This window comes from Giraffa tippelskirchi, chromosome 3 (genome assembly GCF_054371585.1).
Source record: "Giraffa tippelskirchi isolate mGirTip1 chromosome 3, T2T-mGirTip1v1.2.pri, whole genome shotgun sequence".
Classification (NCBI taxonomy): Eukaryota; Metazoa; Chordata; class Mammalia; order Artiodactyla; family Giraffidae; genus Giraffa; species Giraffa tippelskirchi.
The window spans coordinates 163,790,743-163,813,413 of NC_137277.1; the positions used below are offsets into that span (position 1 = coordinate 163,790,743).

The window sequence follows — 22,671 nt, forward strand, 5'->3', positions numbered from 1 at the left end:
TCCAGCTAGGTGTTTGTGGATTTCAGAGATCATCTGGGCTAAAAGGAGCTGCAGAGACCCTCCATCCAACCCCCTGGTCTACAGGTGGGGACATCCAGGCCCACGAAAGGTGAAGGATGTGCCCTAGGTCACACAGTGAGCTCGCAACAGGGCCGGGTTGGGGGAGCAGGTCTCTTGACTCTCAGCACCATGCTCCCTGAATGCCATCCCCCCAGCCTCCCTCATCCTCCCTTCGTTTCTTTTTCCCTTCCCCTCCTCTGCGTCCCAGCACTCCTTCACTCCCTCTCACCCCCAAATTCCAGCCACCACAGCGTGGGAGGCAGAATACCTGGCTTTCCCATCCTGTGCCTGTCCTTACTTCAGGCTCAGAGAATAAGCCCACGAGCCCTAGGGGCCACGTTATTCCTCTATGAGCCCCAGGACCCACTGTCGGGGGGAACAGGCCAAGATTCCCTGGGGAGAGAGCAGCAGGATTAAAACCCTGCTCCCCACACCCCACACCCCACACCCCAGCATTCTGGCCCAGGCCCCACTCTGGGGCCTTTCCTTGCTTCTGCCTCCTGCCTCCTTTTCCTCAAAGAACACACATTTTCCACTCAGCTGGGGCCCAGGAGAGGATGAATGTGTGTCCCAAGTATGATGACTGTTCGGGCAAGGCCCCCTGTGGGGAATGGGGCCTCACTCCCTCAGCCCAGCATCCATATGGCTTGCACACATGAGACCTAATAGGACTGCTCACGGCCAGTCAGGGTTGAGAACATGGGCCCTGCAGGCACAGGGACCTGAGTTCAAATTCTAGCTTCATCCCTTAGAGTTTGGTGACTTTGGATAGAACACCCTCTCTGAGACCCCTCTCCTTATATAAAATGGAGTTAATAACCTCCCAGGGTTACTGTGGGGACTGAGTGAGACAAGGGTATCAGGCAAAGGCACAGTACTTGCCTCCCAGGAACGGCTCCCTGTGGGGGTGGGGGAACCCCACCATCCTCCTCCCACCCTGCCTCGCAAGAAGGAGCTGGGGTTTTCTCCTACCAGTGGACTCACCGTGTGACCCCAGAAATGTCACATTGTTCTTTAGGCTCCGATTCTTCCTTTGTATGAGGAGAGCGCTGGGCAGCTGTAACCGGAGGCTCTTTCCCAGGCCAGATTCTAGACCATAAGGAATCACGTCCTTCAGACACTCATGGCGGAAGAGGGGGCTGTCCTCAAGATGACCAGGGACCTGAAGGGTGAGTGTGTCCAGAGAGAGCTCTGGGACGGCACTTGGGGAGAGGTGAGGGGTCTCGGGAGCCCCACTCCTCTCTGAGGTCTGACGTCCACCATCCTCCCCACAGCTGCTGTCTCTGCCATCCTTCAGGGCTACAGGGCCGGGCAGCAGCCAGTGACAGATGCCAGTGCTGAGCTGCACAGACTCTGTGGCTGCCTGGAGCTTCTGCTGCAGGTAGGTCCTCCCCTCCCCGTCTCTCCCATCTCTCCAGGTCCCAATAACCAGTAACCAAATGAGCTTTCCCAGGCGCTGAAGGAAGAGCCCCTGCCACTCTTTGTTACCACACACTACCTCGTCTCTGTGACTGTGCGTGCACACTCAGTTGTGTCCGACTCTTTGCGACCCCACCAGACTGTAGCCCACCAGGCTCCTCTGTCGATGGGATTCTCCAGGCAGGAATGCTGGAGTGGTTTACCATTTCCTACTCCAGGGGATCTTCCCAACCCAGGGATCGAACCCATGTCTCTTGCATTACAGGCAGATTCTTTACTACTGAGCCACTGGGGCCTCCTCTCTGTCAACTGGCAAATCCTTCCAGACATCTTACCTCACTCTTGGAGGGAAGTGAACCAGAGCAAGGCTAGGGTAGGGTTGGGCAGGGCTGGAGGCAGGCTCCTGCCCTAAAGACAAAAGTTTCAGAGGCATGGATGTGCCCGGGCTGGCCATCCTTGCTGCTGGTTACAGCTCCTATCATCAGTAGCACTCGCTTTTATTGAGCACCTACTATGTGGCCAGCTAAACCTTTTACATGCCCGCCTTGTTTAATTTGGGCTTCCCTGATGGCTCAGATGGTAAAGAATCTGCCTGCAATTCAGGAAACCCAGGTTCAATTCCTGGATTGGGAAGAACCCCTGGAGAAGGGAATGACAACCCACTCCAGTATTCTTGTCTGGAGAATTCCATGGACAGAGGAGCCTGGCGGGTTATAGTCCATGGGATTGCAAAGAATTGGACACAACTGAGCAACTTTCACTTTCTTTCTTGTTTAATTTTTCTTCTAACCCCCTGTGGTGCTTGCTGACCAGCCCATCCCCAACCAACCCCCCACACACATCCCCTTCCTCCTTCTCTGACAACGTGCATGTACATGTGTATGGTGTGAGTGTGGATGTATGTGTGAGGTTTGTTTGTGTGTGGTGTATGTTGTGTGCCTATATGGTCTCCTGCCAGTCTGCCCCTCAGGTGCTGCACACCAGTCACACCTGCCTCTTCCTAAAGCACAGCAGGAAAGCACCTGCCTCAGGGCCTTTGCACCTGCTGTTCCCTCTGCCTAGAATGCTCCTCACCCAGAAATTTGGATGGCACATTTTCCTTCAGATCTGGACTTGAGTAAAACCTCCTCAGTGAGGCTTTCTTGAGCCACCCTAATCTACATTTTTAACACACAATACACATACACATCACACACTCACACACCCCACACACATCTCACACATGCATGCACACACCACACACTTTCCATTCCCTTTCTCCGCTTTATTTTTTCTCCTTATCAGTCAGTGCAATATAATGTACTATCTGTTTTGCTTATTCACTTTGTTCATTGCTGTATCCCCAAGGCTTAAAATGGGACCCAGAACATAGTAAGTGCTCAATAAGTACTTCTGGGATGAATGAATGAATGAGAACATCAAAGGCTCTGAAAGATCAAGCAGCTTGCTCCTGGTCACACAGCCAGTGAGAGCAGACCAGGACCCTAAGCTGGCTCTGTCTGCACGAGCCCCTTCCCTGCCACCACGTGCCCACTCAGCACACTGGATGGCAGAGCAGGTTCTGGCAGGAAGACTTTCCACACTTTCCTTTCCCCCTTCTTGCTCCCAGTTTGACCAGAAAGAGCAGAAGAGCTTCTTGAGGCCTCGGAAAGACTATTGGGACTTCCTCTGTACAGCCCTGTGGCAGCAGCGAGGGAACACAGAGCCAATCCGCTTCGTCCACTCACAGGACAAGGTATCCAGGGCCAGGTGACAGGGAGGCTAGCCTTGGCATGGTAGGGTCCTGCCCCCAGGCCCTTGACAAAGATGGCTCGGGGGCTGGAGGGGACACAGCCCTGCCCGAGGTCCCCCTTCTCACCCATCCCTGCTCCCCTGACCACAGGAGCCCTCACCGGCTCCCCACCTGTCATTAGCCCTGCCCTCAGCACCCCTCTGGGCACTCTCTTTCCTCCCACAGACTTGAGTACCAGAACACTCTTTCTCATCAACCATGCAGTCATTCCATCTTTTCTCCCTCTGTCCTGGTTGAGTTCCCTCTGTCCTAACACCTCCATCTAGCCACTCGTCCCCTATGCATTCTCAGTTGAAGACTCCGCTGGGGAAAGGCCGGGCCTTCATCCGCTTCTGCCTTGCCCACGGACAACTGGCCGAGTCCTTGCAGCTCTGCCTCCTGAACCCACAGCTTACCAGGTGGGTAAGAGCCTCTTTATCCCAAAAAGGATGATTTGATATCAAGGACAAATAAAGGAAGGGTTGTAAAGGGAAAGTCAAGGAAGAAAGGGCAGAGGGGGAAGTTAGAGCCCTAGTCCTGGTAGCATCATGATGCTTGGGCCTCCTGGTCCCCAGGGGCCATAACCCTGTTCTGCAGAACCATCCCAATATGGTGTGCAGTGGACGTGGATTCTCTGAGGTCGGGGGTGGCAATAGCACCAGAACCAAAGGCCAAGGGCTTGGATCACTGTTAACACAGGGAGTGGTATGGCCCCCGGAGCCCTCTGGTGTGCTCTGAGCTCCGGGAAGACATCCTGGACTCCCTCTATGCTCTCAACGGGATGACCTTCGACTTGGACCTGCAGCGGCCAGACTTGGATGGGGCCTGGCCCATGTTCTCAGAGTGAGTGGGGGCAGCACGGAGGGGAGCTTCTTTACAATGCCTGCTCCCAGTACCACTACCCACCCAAACTAACCCTAAGCCCTCAGTCCCTGGCCCCATCTTTCCTCCCTCCCTTATTACTCCCTGAACTCCCTGTTCTCCACCTCCCTAGACTTCTGTCTTCTTAGTGTCATCTTAGGATGTCCCATGATGCTGCATGGGAGAGTTCCTGGATTGTTGGGGTAGATGATTAGAAGGATGAATGGATGTTGGGATGGAATGTAAGGATGAATGGAAGGTGGGATGCATGGGTAGATGGACAGAAGGAATGCATGCATCAGGGTGAAAAGGCAGGAACGCGGGAGGGTCAGGGGATGAATGGGTGGCTGGCAAGATGAGGTATCCTGCATCTGAGGACCAAGACCACTGCTGGAGAGAGACCTAGCATCTCTCTGCTTCTTTCACTTTCAGGTCCCACTGCTCCAATTCCAGCCAGGCCCAGGGAAGAAGACCCAGAAAGACCAAAGATTCTCCAAAGGAGGTGCTTCTTCCCAACCTTCACTCTAGTTACCTCTTCTCTATCTCTGTTGGGACCCCCAGGTTGAAAAGTAACTGAGCTCTAACCCAGCTGGACAAAGATGGAGAGGCCAACATGTGGACCTCGGGAGCCACAGTAGCATAGGCTTACATTCCTCAGGTGGTGAGGATATCTACCAGGGAGAGAAAGGAACCACTGGCAGCACCTGCAGGCGCCATTGTGGGCCTCGGGGAGGAGGGAAGCCTGGGGAGGGTGACTGGAAGCTTGTGGGAAACAGCCCAAGGAAACCACCTCTGCTGGACAGTTTGCAAACATGTCAATTCAATTCAGAGTGACTAAAGAGCCAGATTGCCTGCTTCATACCCCAGCTCCATCCTTTACTAACTATAGTCCTTGGCACAAAACTTGTTCTGCCTCATGGGGTGGGGGCGGGGGCTGTGACGATGCATCAGCCCAGGTGCAGTGCAGGGCAAGGCTCCTGCTACACACCCACTGGGCAATAGCTTGTGTTTCTCATCCTTCCATGGGCTTACTTTGCACCACCACCCTGCCAGCTTCCAGGACCCGGGTGCAGATACTATAGCTCAGTCTCGGACCTTGAGAAGTTCCAGATCTGTTCAGGGAGACAGACCCTAGAGGAACACATTGCAACAAAAGTTAAATGCAGTGACCAGACATGCCTGGGAACACAGGAGCCCCGAGAAGGCTTCTTAACAGAGGTGACTCTTAGGAGCTGTTGGTCTATTTAAGCTTTCAACACAACCCTGTAAGGAGATATTTTTATTCCCATTTTACAGATCAGAAAAAGGAAACACAGAGAAGTCAAGTTCAAGGGGGGAAGATCAGAGGAAAGTTGTGGGAAGGACTTAGGGGGAATCAGATAGATGCAGAAGATGGAGGTAAAGGAGGGAGGAAGATGCAGACTGGAGGTGAGGAAGGAAAGGGCATTGAGAAGCACTATTGCTCCCTGATCAGATGAAAGCCCAGGCCTCAGGTCACCTGAGGTTGTCAACACTCAGATTCCTGGGCCCTACCCCAAATCTCCTGAATCAGACTTCTAGTAGGAGGATGCAGGAATTCATATATTTAGCAAACACACTAGATTAAGGCTGTGGCTTCTCCCATGCACCAGGATGGTGAGCTGGTGCTGAGAGTGATGATGGGTTTGGGGCTTCTCTGCAGATATCAGCCACATATGGGAACTCCACAGAAGTCCACCTGGAAGAGCTGCACACCAGCCAAGCCAGCTGTCTGCGAGATGCACCCAGGGAAGACGGGTTGGCTGGACTTCCCAGGTCCCAGCAATACAGGCGTCATCCCCACTTTTTGGAAAAGAAGAAGGAAGATCCCAGGAGCCTTGGATCCCCCCCGAGCATGTGGGAACTAGAGGGGGAGGAGTTTCAGCAAGACCAGGAGAAAGGAGCTCCAAGGACAGGGATCTGCCTGGAGGACTCAACACCCACCATCCAGGGACAGGGGGAGGGGGCCAGAGGAGCCCTGAAGGAGGTGATAGGGTCAGAGGCTGAGGGCAAGGGAGCTTTGCTGGGTGTGGAGGGCCAGAGGACAACAGAGGGCACTCATGAAGGGGAAGCAGAGAGAAGTCATATCCACAGACTGCTGGCCTCCAGCCCCAGAGGGACAATAGAGGATGTAGTGTCATGGGGTAAGCAGGATGGGAAGGTGCCTAGTATCCCAGGGGAGCTCTGGGTCCTTCAGGGCCTGGGAACTGAGGAAGACTCCACTGCAGAGAAGCCTCAAGAGCAGACAGGAGTGACCAGTGTGATCAGGAGGGAGGAACAAGCAGAGATGGCCTTGCAGGATGTGGTCAAGGTGAGAACAGTTGAGCTCTGTACTTGTCTCTGCTCCCTGCTCTAACCTGGCCCATAGGCGGGTGTCTTCAAGGGTGGCCCTGGGCCCTTCCAGCCCATAGACTAATTTGTATTGGTCCACACAGAACCGTTATGATTTGAGGATACCGTTTGAAGTTCTTTGATTCATCACATGAAGAACATGCATTCTTCAATTTATCACAATCCCCACCTCTCCTTATTGCCTCACACCAGGTCTAAATTGTTCATCCATGCTACCTGCCCAGCCCCTGTAGGCATCTGAGTTTGCAATCCCTTCCCAAAAGTTCTTCAGGGCAGTTGCTTGTCCTCAAGTTCCATAACCCTCTTTATTGGCAGATTTCTTCCCAATATCTAAGTTCTGCTGTTGCAGGCCCCACCCACCTCGTTGCTCCTGTGGCTGCTTCTCCTCGAGGTCACCCAAATTGTTTTCAAGCCTTCCTCCAGCATCCTCCCTAGGCAGAGGCTTCCAGATACTTGCCATCAGTGACTTGGATTTTTTAGTGAAGGAAGAAATCATGGCTCCAGGCTCACCCAGGGGCACAGCCAGGCACCACAGCTCCCAGAGCTGTCCCCAGTCCTGTGTTCCACCCAAGGGCTGTTTCCAATCACCTGGGGTCTCATGGGGGTATTTGCCAGCTCAAGTCCCGGGCTGGGGTCTGCCCTCCTCCTTCAGCTTCCATTTCCTTTCACCTTCTCCCTGCCCTCAGAGCCTCAGACATGAGCTGCAGAAAACCCAGGAGCAAGCCCAGCACCAGGAGCAGCTGCTGAAGGAGCAGGAAGGGGAGCTGAAGGCACTGCAGGAGCAGCTCAGCAGGTAACCTAGGCAACCAGCATCACAACCGGGTATGGGAGCTGGAAGACCTCGGGGCAGAAAGCTCTCATTCACGGTCACACCAGCAAGCATCTTCTGAGCACCTCCCATGTACCAGGCTGGGTGCAGGCACAACTTCAGGGTGCTGAGGTATACAGAGCATTGTTCCTGCTACACCTTGCCAGCCCCCTCTCTCACTGACCTCCCTAAGTAACCCCAGGAGAGCACTATGCGTCCCTCCCTTCCCACACTCCCCTTTGCCACTTTGTGCTGCCTCTTCCAGGTTCCCCTCTCTCTTTTCCATCCACGAAGCCCCCCTGTCCACCACATTCCTGCCCCACTCTCTCTCTGTCTCCCTCTTTCCCTCTGTTTGCCTTTCCTTTTCCTGTTCCCTGTTGTACAATCTCTCTTTCACCCTCTTGATCACTGTAATCATAACTATCATCACGGAGCACATACATCCCTGGCATTCTTCCAGGTGCTTGCTCCTAACAACCTCAGGAGATCAGTCCTTCAAGAACCCCCGTTTTATAGATGAGGAGGCTAAGGCTCCAAGATGCTACACAACTCACCCAACATCAGCTAGGTAGTAGAGGAGCTGAGATCCAGACCCTGCAGCTGACTCCAGAACCAGTGTGCTAAAGGCCAGTATCCCCTATGCCTGTGTATCAATCCCCCCATCTCTCCCTCTCTTAGCAACCAGCACATTCGTCTTCCCATCATCACATCCACCTCAGGGGTCTAAAGTGCACATTTGTCTCTGCTTTCCTCCTCAGCCTTTCATTTTCTTAGGTTCTTGGTCACAGTTTATTTTTAAATTATGACACCACGCGATGTTCATCCTTGGTCTGACTCAGTCTCACCATGTGTCTTTCCCTTGGTGTCTGTGTGCCTCAGTCTGCCCGCCGGCCTTGCCTCTCCCACGTGGCTGACACCTGCCCTAACCCAGGGGAGCCTGCGTAGCTGTGATTCACAATGAATCACAGAGCCATCTACTGACTGCTTAACAGGCGCAGAGAGGCCTGGGACCCAGGAGCCAACCCCAAAAGGTCCCCAGGGACTCCTACCACCAGATGCTCAGCTGAGTCCTGTGTGTTTTTTCAGCAAAGTATCCCATGATTCAGACCCTAAGTGAGTGCAGGGACCTTGCCCACCCAAGGCCATCTCTGAGGACCAAGATAGGCTGCAGGGAGAAGCTGGGAGGTTCTGGAAAGATCACCCAGCCCCAGTTGCTCCCTGAGGCTGGGCAAGCCCTTGTCTCACAGCCACCTGTCCTGCCCCCATTATCCCATCCATCACCTAGTCATTCCACAAACACTCCACATGTCCACACTGTGCCAGGCCTGTTCTATGTGCTATGAGAGTTATAATTATGATGATCAAGAGGGTGAAAGAGAGATTGTACGACAGGGAACCAGAAGATGAGAGACAAACAGGAAAAGAGACAGACAGACAGACAGAAGATACTTTCAAGGATAAAACACAAAATGCCTGCCTTTGTGGAGCTTACACACCAGTGGGAGAGGCAGTCTAAATACAAGAATGTCAGATTGTGATGAGTTCTAAGAAGCAAAAAACTAAAACAGGAGAGAGGAATGGGGAGTAACAGGGGTGATATTTTAAATGAGGTGGCCTCACCAGGGGAGGCCTCCCTAGAAAGGTGAAGTTTGAGTTAAGACCTGAAGGAAGTGAGAAGGAGCCATTTGTATATGTAATAGAAGAACGTTCCAGGCAGAGGGAACAGCAGGAGCAAAGGCCCTGTGATGGGAATAAGCATGGCATCAGGAGTGCCACTATAGCCCCAGTGGTGGGGAAGAGGGAGAGGATGAGGAAAAGGTCAGGTGGGTAATGGGAAACTCTAGTGGGTCATCAGAGGACCTTGACTTTGGCATGACTTTGAACCACTGAGCCTCCTGAACAAAGGAGGGACATGATGTAACTCTGCTTATTAAAAATATGTTTCTCTGCATTTAAAAAACAATTCAGGGGTTTTTAGTGTATTCACAAAGTTGTGCATCCACGATCAATTTTAGAATATTTTTATCACCCCAAAGAGAAACCTGGTACTTTTTAGCAGACACTGCCCAACCCCCCTCCTCCACCTCCTAGCCCTGGACAACCACTAATCTGCCCTCTGTCTGCGTGGGTGTGCCTGTTCCAGGCTGGCATATGTCTTCAAGGACTCATGCCCCTGGCTCCACAGAGCTAGTCTCCAGGGGATCCAAGCTGGAAGTGGGGAGACCGATAAGGAAGGGGAGCTGGGATATACTAGCGGTGATGGGGGTACAGGGAGCAGCTGGATCCTGAAGTCAGGCTTCCCAAGGGACTGGATGTGGGGTGAGAGAGAAAGACAGAAGTCGAGAATGACTCCAGGCCTTCGGCCTGACTAACTGGAAAGCTAGAGTCACTGTGTGAAGGAGCCAGCCGGCGGGGACAGCTCAGGCGTTGGGTTTGGAGCCTGCCAAGTTCGAGACCCCTGTTAGACACGAAGTGGAGCTTTGGACGGGTGGTTGAGTGGAGTGGAGGAGAGAAGGTGGGCCAGAGGACCCACTGGAGAGTCACTGGAAGGCGAGTGGAGAGTAACAGAAGCTTCTGAGGCCGGGACAAGAATGTGCCCCCCTGCCTCCTGGGAGCCAGGAACTTAGACCACGCATCCCTGGGAAAGCAGCCATGGGCTTCAAGCTGGTGACAGTATGTCACCACCAGTGAGAAGGGCTATGGGGCCCAGGCAGAGAGTGAAAAATTAGAGTGAACAATATTCGCTCTGCCTCTGTTGTGGCCACGGGCAGGGAGGGCACAGCAGGGAACAGGACAGGCACATCTACTCTCAGAGGCCTGCAGAGACAGATGACAGATCAACAAATAGAAATACAATTTTAGATAGTCATGGGTCCTGCAGGGGCCAGAGAGAGAGAGAAGAGAATCATCTAGAATTGGAGTCAGGGAAGCACTCTCTGAAGAGGTGACATTTGAGCAGAAATTCCAACCACAGGCAAAGCTGGACCAGGTATCTCGAGAGCAGTCCTGCAAGCAGGAGGACTGGCAGATGCAAAGGCCCAGGATATGTGAGCTTGGGGACAAGCAGGCGTGTGGCTAGAGCAGAGACCTCCACATGCTCTAGAAGCAGGGTCATGAACAGAAGGGTCTCATGGTCCGATTGGGTTTCTGAAGGATGGCTCTGGCTCTGGTGGGGAGAATGGACTCAGGATGGGCAGGGTGCAGAGCCCCAGGCTAGATGCACAGGGGAGATGCAGCAGGCCCCAGAGCAGGCCAACCCAGGACTATAAAAATACACATGGGCTTTCCATACCCGCTCCCTCACTTTCTGACTGTGTGGCCCTGGGACACTGGCCTTCCCTCTTCAGCCTTAGGTCCCTGATTTGCAAAAGGAGATAGTTGACTCTCTTCCAGCTTAGATGCTCTGTGAGATCTTCTTTCCAAGCAGATCTGCCCCTTGGGTTAGACCTCAAAGCAGAAGGGATTAGGACAGGTACGAGTGGAAGGTCTTCAAATGGGAAACTAGGTAAATATCCCATCTTCCCCCCATCTTGGGTGGCAGCACTGAGCTCCCCGGAGGCTACTGCAGGACCGTAAGGATGCATCACACTCTTCTACCTGCTGTCCACTCAGCCCTGGTGCCACAGACTCTGGTGACCAGGGCCCTGCATGCATGCAAGTGTTGGGAGGCAAGAAGAGATAGGAGCTGAGCAGACCCGCTCTCAGATTTCTGCTCCTTCCACTTATCAAGTTGTGTGACCCCGGGCAAGTGTTACTCCCTCTCTGAAGGTCTGTTTTCTTTCCTATAACGTGATGATCATATCACCTGTCCCATAAATTTGTGAAAGTTCAATGAAACAAGGCTATAAAGCACTAAGCTCAGTGCCAGGCACATAGTAGATTCTCAATAGACTTTAATTCCCTCCGTGTTAAGAGAGGACACCTCCTGCCCTAGGAGTGTCTGTGGTGGCAGTTTAGTCTCTAAATTGTGTTCGACTCTTGTGACTCCATGGACTGTAGCCTGCCAGACTCTTGTGTCCATAGGATTTTCCAGGCAAGAATACAGGAGTGGGTTGCCATTTCCTTCTTCAGGGGATCTTCTCGACCCAAGAATCGAACCCGATTCTCCTGCATTGCAGACAGATTCTTTACGGACGGAGCTATGACGGAAGCCCTTAAATACTTAAAATGCTGCAGTGGTTTCCATGGCACTGAAATCAAAGTCCATTCCTCCTGGAGCACTGAGGACACTGTCTACCTCCCGCCTCGCCTCCTGCTGCCCCACTCCAGCCCGACCCCTATACAGGGTCGGCCAGAAAGCTCATACGGGTTTTCCTGTTACAATTTATAGAAAACCCAAACAAACTTTTTGGCCAATCCAATAGTTTCACGCATCCTTCTTTCGTTTCCTCAAACAAGCCAAGTTCTTCCCAACTTGCAGAACTTGGCATGTCCCTTTCGCTGGCTCTGCAAGGCTGCTTCCTTGTCTTTCAGATCTGCTTAAAGGTCACCCTGTCTAAGAAGACCTCCTGAGTGCTCCCTCAGCTCTGCGTCTCTGCCCCTCCTTTGTCGTTGTCACACACTTAATTATCTTATTGGTCCATCACTCATTTGACCACTGCTCCAAACATGCTATGCTGCTAAGCTGCTAAGTTACTTCAGTCATGTCCGACTCTGTGCGACCCCACAGACGGCAGCCCACCAGGCTCCTCCGTCCCTGGGATTCTCCAGGCAAGAATACTGGAGTGGGTTGCCATTTCCTTCGCCAATGCATGGAAGTGAAAAGTGAAAGTGAAGACGCTCAGTCATGTCTGACTCTTAGCGACCCCATGGACTGCAGCCTACCAGGCTCCTCTGTCCATGTGATTTTCCAGGCAAGAGTACTGGAGTGGGTCTCCAGTGCCTTCTCCCCAAACATGCTATAAGCTCCACCAAGAACCTTAGGCATTGCTGTAGTCCTGGCACCTAACACAGTCATTGACACACAGTAGATGCTTAATTTCTTGCCTGGAGAATCCCATGGTCAGAGGAGGCTGGCAGGCTACAGTCTATAGGGTCACAAAGAGTCAGACACAACTGAAGTGACTTAATAACAGGTGCTTAATAAATGTTCCCTCTAACCCCAAAGACACTGACTAACCGCAGTGGTCACATTAGGGCCTGCGCTGCCCACACCAGAGACCCTGGGATCACTGGGCAAGTAACTTAGCTTAGGAAAATGAAATCCTAATGCTAAGAAACTGAAGAGACTGAGGACTCGAATGTTTGTTAAGTCACTCTTCCCTACGGCTGCAGGGACTGGCCTTTCTGGATTTCAGTGGCTAACTGTTGTCTGTCTGATGTCATGGCCCACCCAGTTTTCCTCCCTGCAGCATGCTATGGCAGAAATTCTTAAATTAATAATTCAATTCATTGTCAAACCTCTTCCCCTAGGGGCATGGGTATACACACACAATCACACACACACACACACATACATCCAGAGGTCATAGACACCACCATTACAACACCCACCTGTCTGAACAATGGAGTAAGAGGTGGGGGCCTGGAGCTAGGACCTTTTTATTTCCAGTCCATTAGATTTCTTAGAAACTTCTAGGAAGCCACTAAGACAAAAGAAAAAGGCAAGAATAGAACTGAGGAGTTTCCAAGCCCAAAATGAAACAAATTTAAGAAAGCCATATGTTTAATATGACTTTTTTTTTAACTGAAAAGACAATGTAATGCAATTTTTCAAAATATTTTAAAGCCAAAAAGTCACTTCAAATCCTACATCACTTACTGCTCTCTCCAAACACCACAGTTGTTTTCAGCTGGCACTGCCCATCCAGCCTGGGTTCCCAGACACCCGCTTGCCCCCAGAGATCAGCCAGGATTATGAGCATGCCTTTCCAAAAAATTATATTTTAAAATGAAAATATTAAAGAGAGAGAGAAAGAAGGAAAACAGTTGAAAATATTGGCTTGTTCTGTTTAAAGGAACATGCAAGGCTAGACCCTGTTTTCATTGCTTTGATCGGTTGATAAGTCAATCTGTAGGTGTCAGGTCACACAGTGCTTTGATTGGTGTGATGTGTGTGTTGGGTGGTGAGTGTATGTAGTGTGTTGTAGGAGTTATTGGTGTGTGCCTCTTGATGAAGGTGAAGGAGGAGAGTGAAAAAGTTGGCTTAAAGCTCAACGTTCAGAAAACTAAGATCATGGCATCTGGTCCCATCACTCCATGGGAAATAGATGGGGAAACAGTGGAAACAGTGTCAGACTTTATTTTTTGGAGGTCCAGAATCACTGCTGATGGTGACTGCAGCCATGAAATTAAAAGACGCTTACTCCTTGGAAGGAAGGTTATGGCCAACCTAGATAGCATATTTAAAAGCAGAGACATTACTTTGCCAACAAAAGTCCGTCTAGTCAAGGCTATGGTTTTTCCAGTGGTCATGTATGGATGTGAGAGTTGGACGGTGAAGAAAGCTGAGCGCCGCAGAATTGATGCTTTTGAACTGTGGTGTTGGAGAAGACTCTTGAGAGTCCCTTGGACTGCAAGGAGATCCAATCAATCCATCCTAAAAGAGATCAATCCTGGGTGTTCATTGGAAGGTCTGATGTTGAAGCTGAAACTCCAATACTTTGGCCACCTCATGCGAAGGGTTGACTCATTGGAAAAGACCCTAATGCTGGGTAGGATTGGGGGCAGGAGGAGAAGGGGACGACAGAGGATGAGATGGTTGGATGGCATCACCGACTCGATGAACATGGGTTTGGGTAGACTCCGGGAGTTGGTGATGGACAGAGAGGCCTGGCGTGCTGCAATTCATGGGGTTGCAGAGAGTCGGACACAACTGAGCGACTGAACTGAACTGAACTGAACTGATGTGTTGTGAATATGTATGAAGTATGTGCTTGTTGTGTGGTGTGTGTGGTGTTCATGTTATGTACATGTGTGTGATGTGTGTTATGATGTGCAAGTTGTATGTGTGTGATGTGTTGTATTGTGAGTGTGTATGTCTAGTCTGGGTGTGGTATAGGTATATGTGATGTGTGCAGTATATGTGTAGTGTGTGTGTGCTGTGTTGTGAGTATGTGTGGTATGTATGTATGGCATCTAGGGTGGTGTGTGCGCCTGTATGTGTTGTAAATGTGTGTTGTATGTGGTGTGTGTGCTGTGTTGTGGATGTATGGTGTGTGGGGTGTTGTGTATGGGGTGTGTGTGTGTAGTGTGTGCTATGTGTGTGTAGTGTCCAGTGTGGTGTGTGTACCTATATGTGTTGTGAATTTGTGTTATATGTGGTATGGGTGTGCTGTGTCGTGAATGTGTGGTATGTGGGGTGTTGTGTGGGGTATTATATGGTGTGTGTATACAGTGTGTAGTGTGTGTGTGCTATGTTGTGAGTGTGTTCAATGTATGTGTGTGTAGTGTATAGTGTTGTGTGTGTACCTGTTTGTGTTGCAATTGTGTGTGTTTATGTGATATATGTGTGCTGTGTTGTGAATGTATGGTTTGTGGTGTGTATGTAGTGTGCAGTGTATGTGTGTTGTGTTCTGAGTGTGTGTAGTGTATGTGGTGTCTAGTGTGGCGTGTATCCCTGTATGTGTTGCAAATGTGTGTTATATGTGGTGTGTGTGTGCTATGTTGTGATTGTATGGTATGTGGGGTGTTATGTGGTGTGTGTGTATACTGTGTAGTGTGTGTGTGCTATGTTGTGAGTGTGTTCAGTGTATGTGTGTGTAGTGTCTAGTGTAGTGTGTGCCTGTATGTGTTGTGGTTGTGTGTTATATGTGGTGTGTGTGTGCAGTGTTGTGAATATATGGTGTGTGTGTTCACTTCAGCTGCAGGGGCACCACCAGCTTCCCAGGTGGGGCTCCTGTCACTCAGCCCGGCTCAGACACAGATGCTGCGCCATCCCCTCAGAACTCAGCCCTCCTCTGTGCCCAGGTGTCAGGAGGAGAGGGCCCGGCTGCAGGCAGAGCTGGAGCAGAAGCAACGGGAGGCTGAAAGGAAGGACGCCGTGTATGAGGAGGAGCTTGGCGGGCAGCGGGACCTGGTCCGAGCCATGAAGAATCGGGTGCTGGAGCTGATTCAGTAAGGGCGGGACCCCGGGGTGGGGTGCAGGAGAGGGCATGGTATCAGGCATGCCCTCTGGACCTTTGTGTATACCAACTCATTTCCTCCTTTCAGCCACCTCTGCTGTTGTCCCCATGTCACAGATGAGAAAACTGAGGGTCAGAGAGGCTGACTTGGCCACCAAGGACACACAGCGTACAAATTGCATAGAGTCCTCTGCCTCTAAGGCAAGCCCCCCTCCAACCTCCACAAACACTTGCACCAACCAAGGTTAGGAGAAGGGAAAGGAGCCCAGAAGTTAACTGGAGGGTAATCTCATGTCCTATCCTGCCTGCCTGCTGGACTTCCTCAGACCGCTGGGTCTGTGGCCTGTCCTGGGTCAGCTGTCCTGGGTTCCAGAGGCTGAGCTCGCCAGGATTCATCCCAAACCACTAAGCTCACTGAAGGATAGGAGGAAATGCGTAAAACCTGCTTTCTACCCTTCAGTCCAGTGAGGAGATAATTCCCAGATATACACTGTACCCTTACCTCGTTCAGAAAATATGAGACTGTTGGACTCAGGTTCCATTAGAACTGGAAGGCTGCTGAGGGATCATCCTCTCACACAAAATCCAAGTGATTAAAGGTGAGACAAAGGAGAGATCAGCCAGGAAAGAAAGAAGAATTTAAGGAATAATCTCCCCTGAGGAGCTGTCAACTGGGAAGAAGCTAAAAAAAATTAGCTATATATCTCACAAAAGAATTTTAGGTAGCTAACAATAAGACATATATGAATAGAGAGAGGGAGATATATATATATATACATACATATGATTGTTAAAGAAAAATAGAAGATTTCCTGAAAGATGAAAAAGATACTCCTGAAGTGTCAGGTTTAAAACTTAACTCGGAACATCTTGGTAGCAGGATGAAAAAGAGAAATGCAGAAAGTTTCACCATCCATTCGAAGGAGCAATACCAGTTCACCAAGAGAGACAAATGTTTTTCCTAATTTGCTAAAGAAATTAATCACAAGGTCCCAAACCACATAGTACAATGTCCCTCCCAGAAGCATTATGGAAGACATGGCCCTAAGCCAAAAAAGAAAGGAGGGTGGAGCAAGAAGGTTGACTTCTGTGTCAAAATGGTAGACTGACCACACGTTAATTAGTTAGTTAGTTAGTTCAGTTGCTCAGTCTTGTCGGACTCTTTGCAACCCCATGGACTGCAGCACGCCAGGCCTCCCTATCCATCACCAACTCCCGGAGTTTACCCAAACTCATGTCCATTGAGTTGGTGGTGCCATCCAACCATCTCATCCTCTGTTATCCCCTTCTCCTCCCACTTTCAATCTTTCCCAGCACCAGGGTCTTTTCAAATGAGTCAGTTCTTCACATCAGGTGACCACACGTTATCCAGCCTCTATCCTGAGCTCTCACTAGAATGATTGTAAAAGAATAAAACAAACAGAGAGGAAAGTGGAGGAGCCAACCACAAGTGAGAGATTATAGCTAATTTCCAGAAGCCAGAAAATAGGTGGAGAAGGGGACACTGGATTTAGCCCAAGTTAGTACTCCAGGGCCCAGAGACACCAAGAACACAGATGGCAGAAGGGAGATGAGGGGCAGAAACTGGGAAAATTTATTGATAAAGTCGTTAGAAAGAGCAGTTACGTCCTGCTCTGTACAGCTGTGCAGTGTACAATGTACAGTACTTTCTGCCTGCCTCCCCAACTACAGAACATCTAAGAGTGAGGGGTCTATCATCAGGCAAATAATTAAAAGTTGAAGTGGCAGGTAGCTAGCTCCCTGCCCAATCTGCCCTAAAGTGAGGCTACTAGTCAGTCATCCCCATCTACGCCTTGGAGCTCTAACAGCTTTTATCACCTCTTTCTTAAACATGAAATGACAACTGAGGATCCCCAGACATTTGAGGAGAGCCTAGAAAATAAAGGGGAGTGACAAAGATAAACAAACAAAAAAGATCCATTGTCCATGATGCTATGAAAAGCAACCATCAAAAGATGAGAAACATTCTTGGAAATTAAAAATATGATTACTGAAATGTTTGAATTCACTCAGATTGGAAAAGAAAGATAAGGTAGTCTCTCAGAAAGCATAATGAAAGCACAGATAAATGAAGACATGAGAGAAATAGAAACACAGAGAATCAATCCAGGAGTTCCAAACTAACAGGAGTTCCAAAAAAGGAGAGAATAAAAAGAAAGTGATTATCCAATAAAACTGTGAGATGCTTTTCCAGTTCTGATGGGAGTTGTTCTTCAGATTTAATGATTTCACTGAGCAGCCAGCATAATAAAGGAAAGAGCAGAGTAAACCACATCTAGATACATCATTATGAAAATTCATTAAAACAAAGATAAGGAGAATATCCTAAAAGACAGGTCCAAGAAATAGAACCCAACAAATTTTAAGGGTTCAGTGACGTAGGGTTCAATGGTTAAGACTCAATGGTGTAATGCTTTCAAGTTCTAAGAAAAACTGGCTTTTGCCCTCGAATTCTACATCCAGCCAAACTATGAAACAAGTGGGGAGGTGGTGGAGAAAAGACATTTTTCAGATAGACAGGTTATTACATAAAATTCACCTCCCACACAGACTTTCTTCAGAAGTTAATTAAGGATGTGCTCCAGAGAAACAGGAAGTAAGCTAAGAAAGGAGAAGATGTGGAACTCAGGAATAGTAGTTCTAGCCCATGAGGAAAGGGAAGGGAATTCCCAAGATGACAAGTGGGCAGCAAGCCCAGGAAGTAGTCAGTTCAGACTACAGCAGAAGTGTGGAGGGCCCAGGAGGGAGGTCTCAGGAGAGAAAAATCTTCAATAGAGTATCTGAGATGATGAAGAAGGGGGTGGGTGCAGATTAGGCCATGTTAAATGCAAGTCATGCAAGGAGCAAAGAAAAGTAATTAGAAAGTTCCAGAAAAACAAAAAATTTCCAAGAAAGGAAATATCACAGAACTCAGCTCCAGATGATGCAATATGTTTATGTATTGTCTAATAATGTAAATACTGCTCATTGATTATTTTCAATGTTAGAATCAATCTAAAGGTAAAGCAGAGAAAACAATTATAAATATAGAACAAACCTAAATGTTACTACCTAAACAGTGTCAAGTATATAATAGGATTCAAGAGGAATACCTGTGAAGATGGAAATGTTCTGCATTTGCCCAGTCCAATATGGTAGCTACTAGTCCCATGTAGCGACTGAGTACCTCAAATGTGACTGGTGCAACTGAGAAAATGAAGTTTTAACTTTATTTAACTTTAAGTTAAATAAACACCTGATATCACTTATATGTGGAATCTAAAAAATGCAACAAACTAGTGAATAAAACAGAAAGAAGCAGACTGACAGATATAGAGAATAAACTAGTGGTTACCAGTGAAGAAAGGAAAGGAGGGAGGGGCAATATAAGGGATTTTTTTTAAAGGAAGTTATTGTGGGATTATCGTGCATGTGAAACTTTTGAAAATTGTAAAGTACTGTAGAATTTAAAGTATCTTTCATTCAATAAAAATAATAAGTTAAACATATACCTAAATATCCGCATATGGCTACTGGCCACCATATTGGATGTTGCAGGAGTAGATGACAAATTAGGAGGTGGAGAAGGAGGAGCGCTGAAGAAAAGGGATGCTGACACCATCTTATTACAGAATGGCAGTCATATGATGCTGTCTATAGTTAATAGAATGAATGAGAAATAAATGTGTGGGTATATTCTATAAAATTCCAGGAGTACCCAATAAAGGAACCAAAAATGGAGATAAAACTGCAATGAGAGGAAGAAGGAGTTAGTAAGGATGGTAATAAATAAGCTGTATCCTGTGATATCAAGGAGCTATATGAAAGATACTCTCTCTTGATAAATCAAGGTGGAGGAATATGAGCATATTACTTCAATATGGAAGTAATATCAATGAAAAAAACATAAAGGATGTAAGAAGTGGTTTGCCATTGAGAATGGGAAGGAGGTATATCGATTTCCTTTTGATATAATTCCTTCTGGACTGTTCAGTGTTTAAATCGTGCCTGTGCATGTCATTTTGGTAAAAATGTTAAGCAACCCACATTCCTAAACATTCTTAAAAAAAAACAAAACAGTGAAGATAGTTTTGGGGGAGCATGAACATACATAACTACAAGGCAGTTTGTATTGAGTGAGTGCCAAATAAAAATAATAGGCATTATATACTATAGGAAGCTGGGCAAGAGCCCCCTCCGGGCTTCCAGGATCAGGGAGCATTTCTTGGAGGAGGTGGGATATGAATAGATTCTTAAATAATGGGTCAAGATTATGTTGGGTGAAGGGAGCCTGGGTGTCATCGTCCATCCTCCTGGAAAAACTGGAGACTCGCTGATCTCTAATGTGTGTGTGTCTCTCACTGTCTCTTCATTTGTCTGTGTCTTTCCCCCTTACTACGTCTCTTTCTTGGTCTCTCCATCTTGCTCCATATGTCTCTCTCTCTCTCTGTGATTCTGTCCGTGTCTGTCTCTGCATTTTTCCCCTGTGTCTCTCTCTCTCCCTCCACAATGATCTCCCTGTCTCCTTCTCTGTGTGTCTGTCTCCCTCTCCAACTTCCTGACTTCCTCTCTCTCTCTCTGAGTGCCTATATCTCTTTCCCTCCTTGTCTCCCTCTCCATTTCTATGTCTCTGTCTTTCTGCTCCTCTGTTTCTCATCTTTTTGCCTCTCTATGTGTATATCTCTGTGTGGCTTCCTCTATTTTTCTGTCTCTCCCTCTTCTTTGTCTCTGTGTGTCTGTTTCTGTCTCTTTATCTGTGCATCTCCATCTTTTTATCTTCCTCTATCATCTTCTTCCTCTCTCTCCCTCCATCCGTGTGTGTCCCCACCACCACTTGCCCATCAGAGAGAAGGATATCCTGTGGCAGAAAGTCCAGCATCTCTCTTCCGTGGCCCCTGGATGCTGTGTCGTCTGCAGCAAGATCTTTGGCCGGTTGTCTCGGCGGTACCCATGCAGGTAACGGGTGGGGTACAGAATCCTTCCTCTAGAACAGCCCAGTTTCCACCAGCCCACAGCCCCGTGCCCACTCCAGAGAAGGGAGCGACACAGGAAGTAGGCATTTGTGAAAGGCCACTTGAAGCTGGCCACTCATTTTATCCAATACCTAGCAGAGACATGAGCAAGAACTGTAGAAAGGGGGCAGACAAGGAATGGCCTCTGCAAGATGGGACTGGGTGGCCCTTCCAGGAGCTGACTGATTAATCGACCAGCTAATCTTATCTGGGAAGAGAGTTCCTGTCCAAAGGAAGCTGCTCTCTTCACCTTGCCCTGGGAACATGGTGAGAGGACAGATAGCAAGAGAAAGGACAGTGGGCCATCAGGAGAACCTGCCACTTGGAGGACCCTGGAGAGGTGGGGCATCAGGACACCTTTTAGGAAAGAGGAGGCCTCCTGAGATAGACCCAGGGCCGTTCAGCCAGAAGAGGAGAAATGCAGAGACAGACACAAAGATGCGCAAACTTCATGACCCATCCCTCGTATGCACCCACCTGCACCCACTCTTCTGCCTCTGCTCCCCAGGCTCTGTGGAGGCCTGGTTTGCCATGCTTGCTCTGTGGATTACAAGAAGAGAGAGCGCCACTGCCCACCCTGCTCCCAGAGGAGAGACGCCCAGGTTCTTTGACCGAGACCCGTCCAGGACTGGCTGCTCCATCCCACCCGACCCCTCCCCTTGGCCCTTGCCGGCCCTCTGGTCTGACCAGTCCTGCTGTCTAAGGCAGACAGCACTTGAGTGGACAGACCGTGGTGTGGAAGGTGGAAGGAGCTGGGGTGGCAGTCAGGAAAGAGGTTCTAACCCTGCATCTCCCACTGATGAGCTGAGTGACTTTGGCAGAGCTGTCAGGCTGTAACATGAGAGAGTGGGTGCCATCTTGGTCTAAAGTCCCTTCAGTCCCTGTTACAGCTGTCAGGCTGTGACATGAGAGAGTGGGCACCATCTTGGTCTAAAGTCCCTTCAGGCTCAGAATGTCTTGTCCAAGAATAAAACCTGGTGGCCCAGATGTTTCCCCTCCACACTCATTCCTCAGTCAGCCCACCCTTCACGACGCAGGGGAGCTTCTTGTCTGGAGTCTGCTTTGGGGGCCTATGTTGTATTTTATTTTTAACAGCTTTCTTCAGGTACTATTAACATGTAATACACTTTACATAAAATCTGATGAGTTTTGACTTTAATATACACCCTGAAGCCATCACTGTGAAGCCATCACTGTATTCAAAATAATAGACACATCATTCATCAGCCCCGGTTTCCTTGTGCCCTTTGTCGTCTCTACCCTCAAACTCTCTCCATCCCCAGGCAACTACTTACTTGCTTTCTGTCACTAGAGACTAGTTTGCGTTTTCTAGAATTTTGTACAAAAAGAATCATACAGTATACACTTTTTATTATCTGCCTTCTTTCAGCATAATTATTTTATCATCCATATCATGATAGAGGTCCAGAGTTCCTTTCTCACTGTTGAGTAGTATTCCACTGCGTGGATATACTGAATTAGTTGACACATTCAGCTATTGCTGATACTTGGGTTGTTTCCAATTTGAGGTTATTACAAGTAAGTTTTCTCTCATCACCTGTGTACACATATTTGTGTAGAGATATGCCTTTATTCCTTTTGGGTAAATACCTAGGCATCAAATGACAAGGTATGGTGGGTATATGTTTAAGTTTTAAGAAATGGCAGAGTTATTTCCCAAAGAGATTATATTAATATGTCGTACCTTCTCACTGACAGGGTGCAGGAGTACCAGTTACTTCTCAGGGCATCTGGTTTGGTGGGCTTGAGGGGAGCCTTGAGACTGTCTGCCCTTTCCTTCCAACCACTATGATGACTTGGTGGGTCCAAGTTCTGAGCACTTCAGAAGAAGGGGCTGAGTCTAGGTAACTCTCTCTACAGTGCTTATGCAGCTAGACTTCAATACTAAAGACAGTTGATGAGGACTCTTATAGCTCCATGGTATGAGATCATATACACTGACTGCTCAAGAAGTCTTACCCAAATTATGGTTACTCAGTAGGAGTTCCCTGGTGGCTCAAACAGTAAAGATCCCACCTGCAATGCAGGAGACACAGCTTCAACCCCTGAGTCAGGAAGATCCCCTGGAGAAGGGAATGGCAACACACTCCAGCCTTCTTGCCTAGAGAACCCAATGGACAGAAGAGCCTGGTGGGCTATAGTCCATGAGGTCGCAAAGAGTCTGACATGACTGAGCGACTAAGCACACACACAGTGGTCATCCAGCTATGGTGCTTCTGAGAACACTCTTTCTGAAGAGGAGTGGACCCCATTCTGTGGCTAGGTGATTAGCTGCCCTACTTGGGC

General features: G+C 49.0%; 1 protein-coding gene across 1 annotated transcript; it reads left to right on the plus strand.

Annotated features, from left to right (window-relative positions):
• The first annotated feature begins 1,183 nt into the window (after positions 1-1,183).
• RUFY4 (RUN and FYVE domain containing 4) lies at positions 1,184-20,975 on the plus strand. The gene is made up of 11 exons (XM_081576089.1): positions 1,184-1,229; positions 1,335-1,441; positions 3,089-3,214; positions 3,563-3,669; positions 3,950-4,093; positions 4,544-4,613; positions 5,793-6,440; positions 7,168-7,274; positions 15,198-15,344; positions 20,198-20,308; positions 20,873-20,975. Exons 1-11 carry the CDS (start codon positions 1,184-1,186, stop codon positions 20,973-20,975), a joined length of 1,716 nt encoding a protein of 571 aa, XP_081432215.1.
• Positions 20,976-22,671: the final 1,696 nt, after the last annotated feature.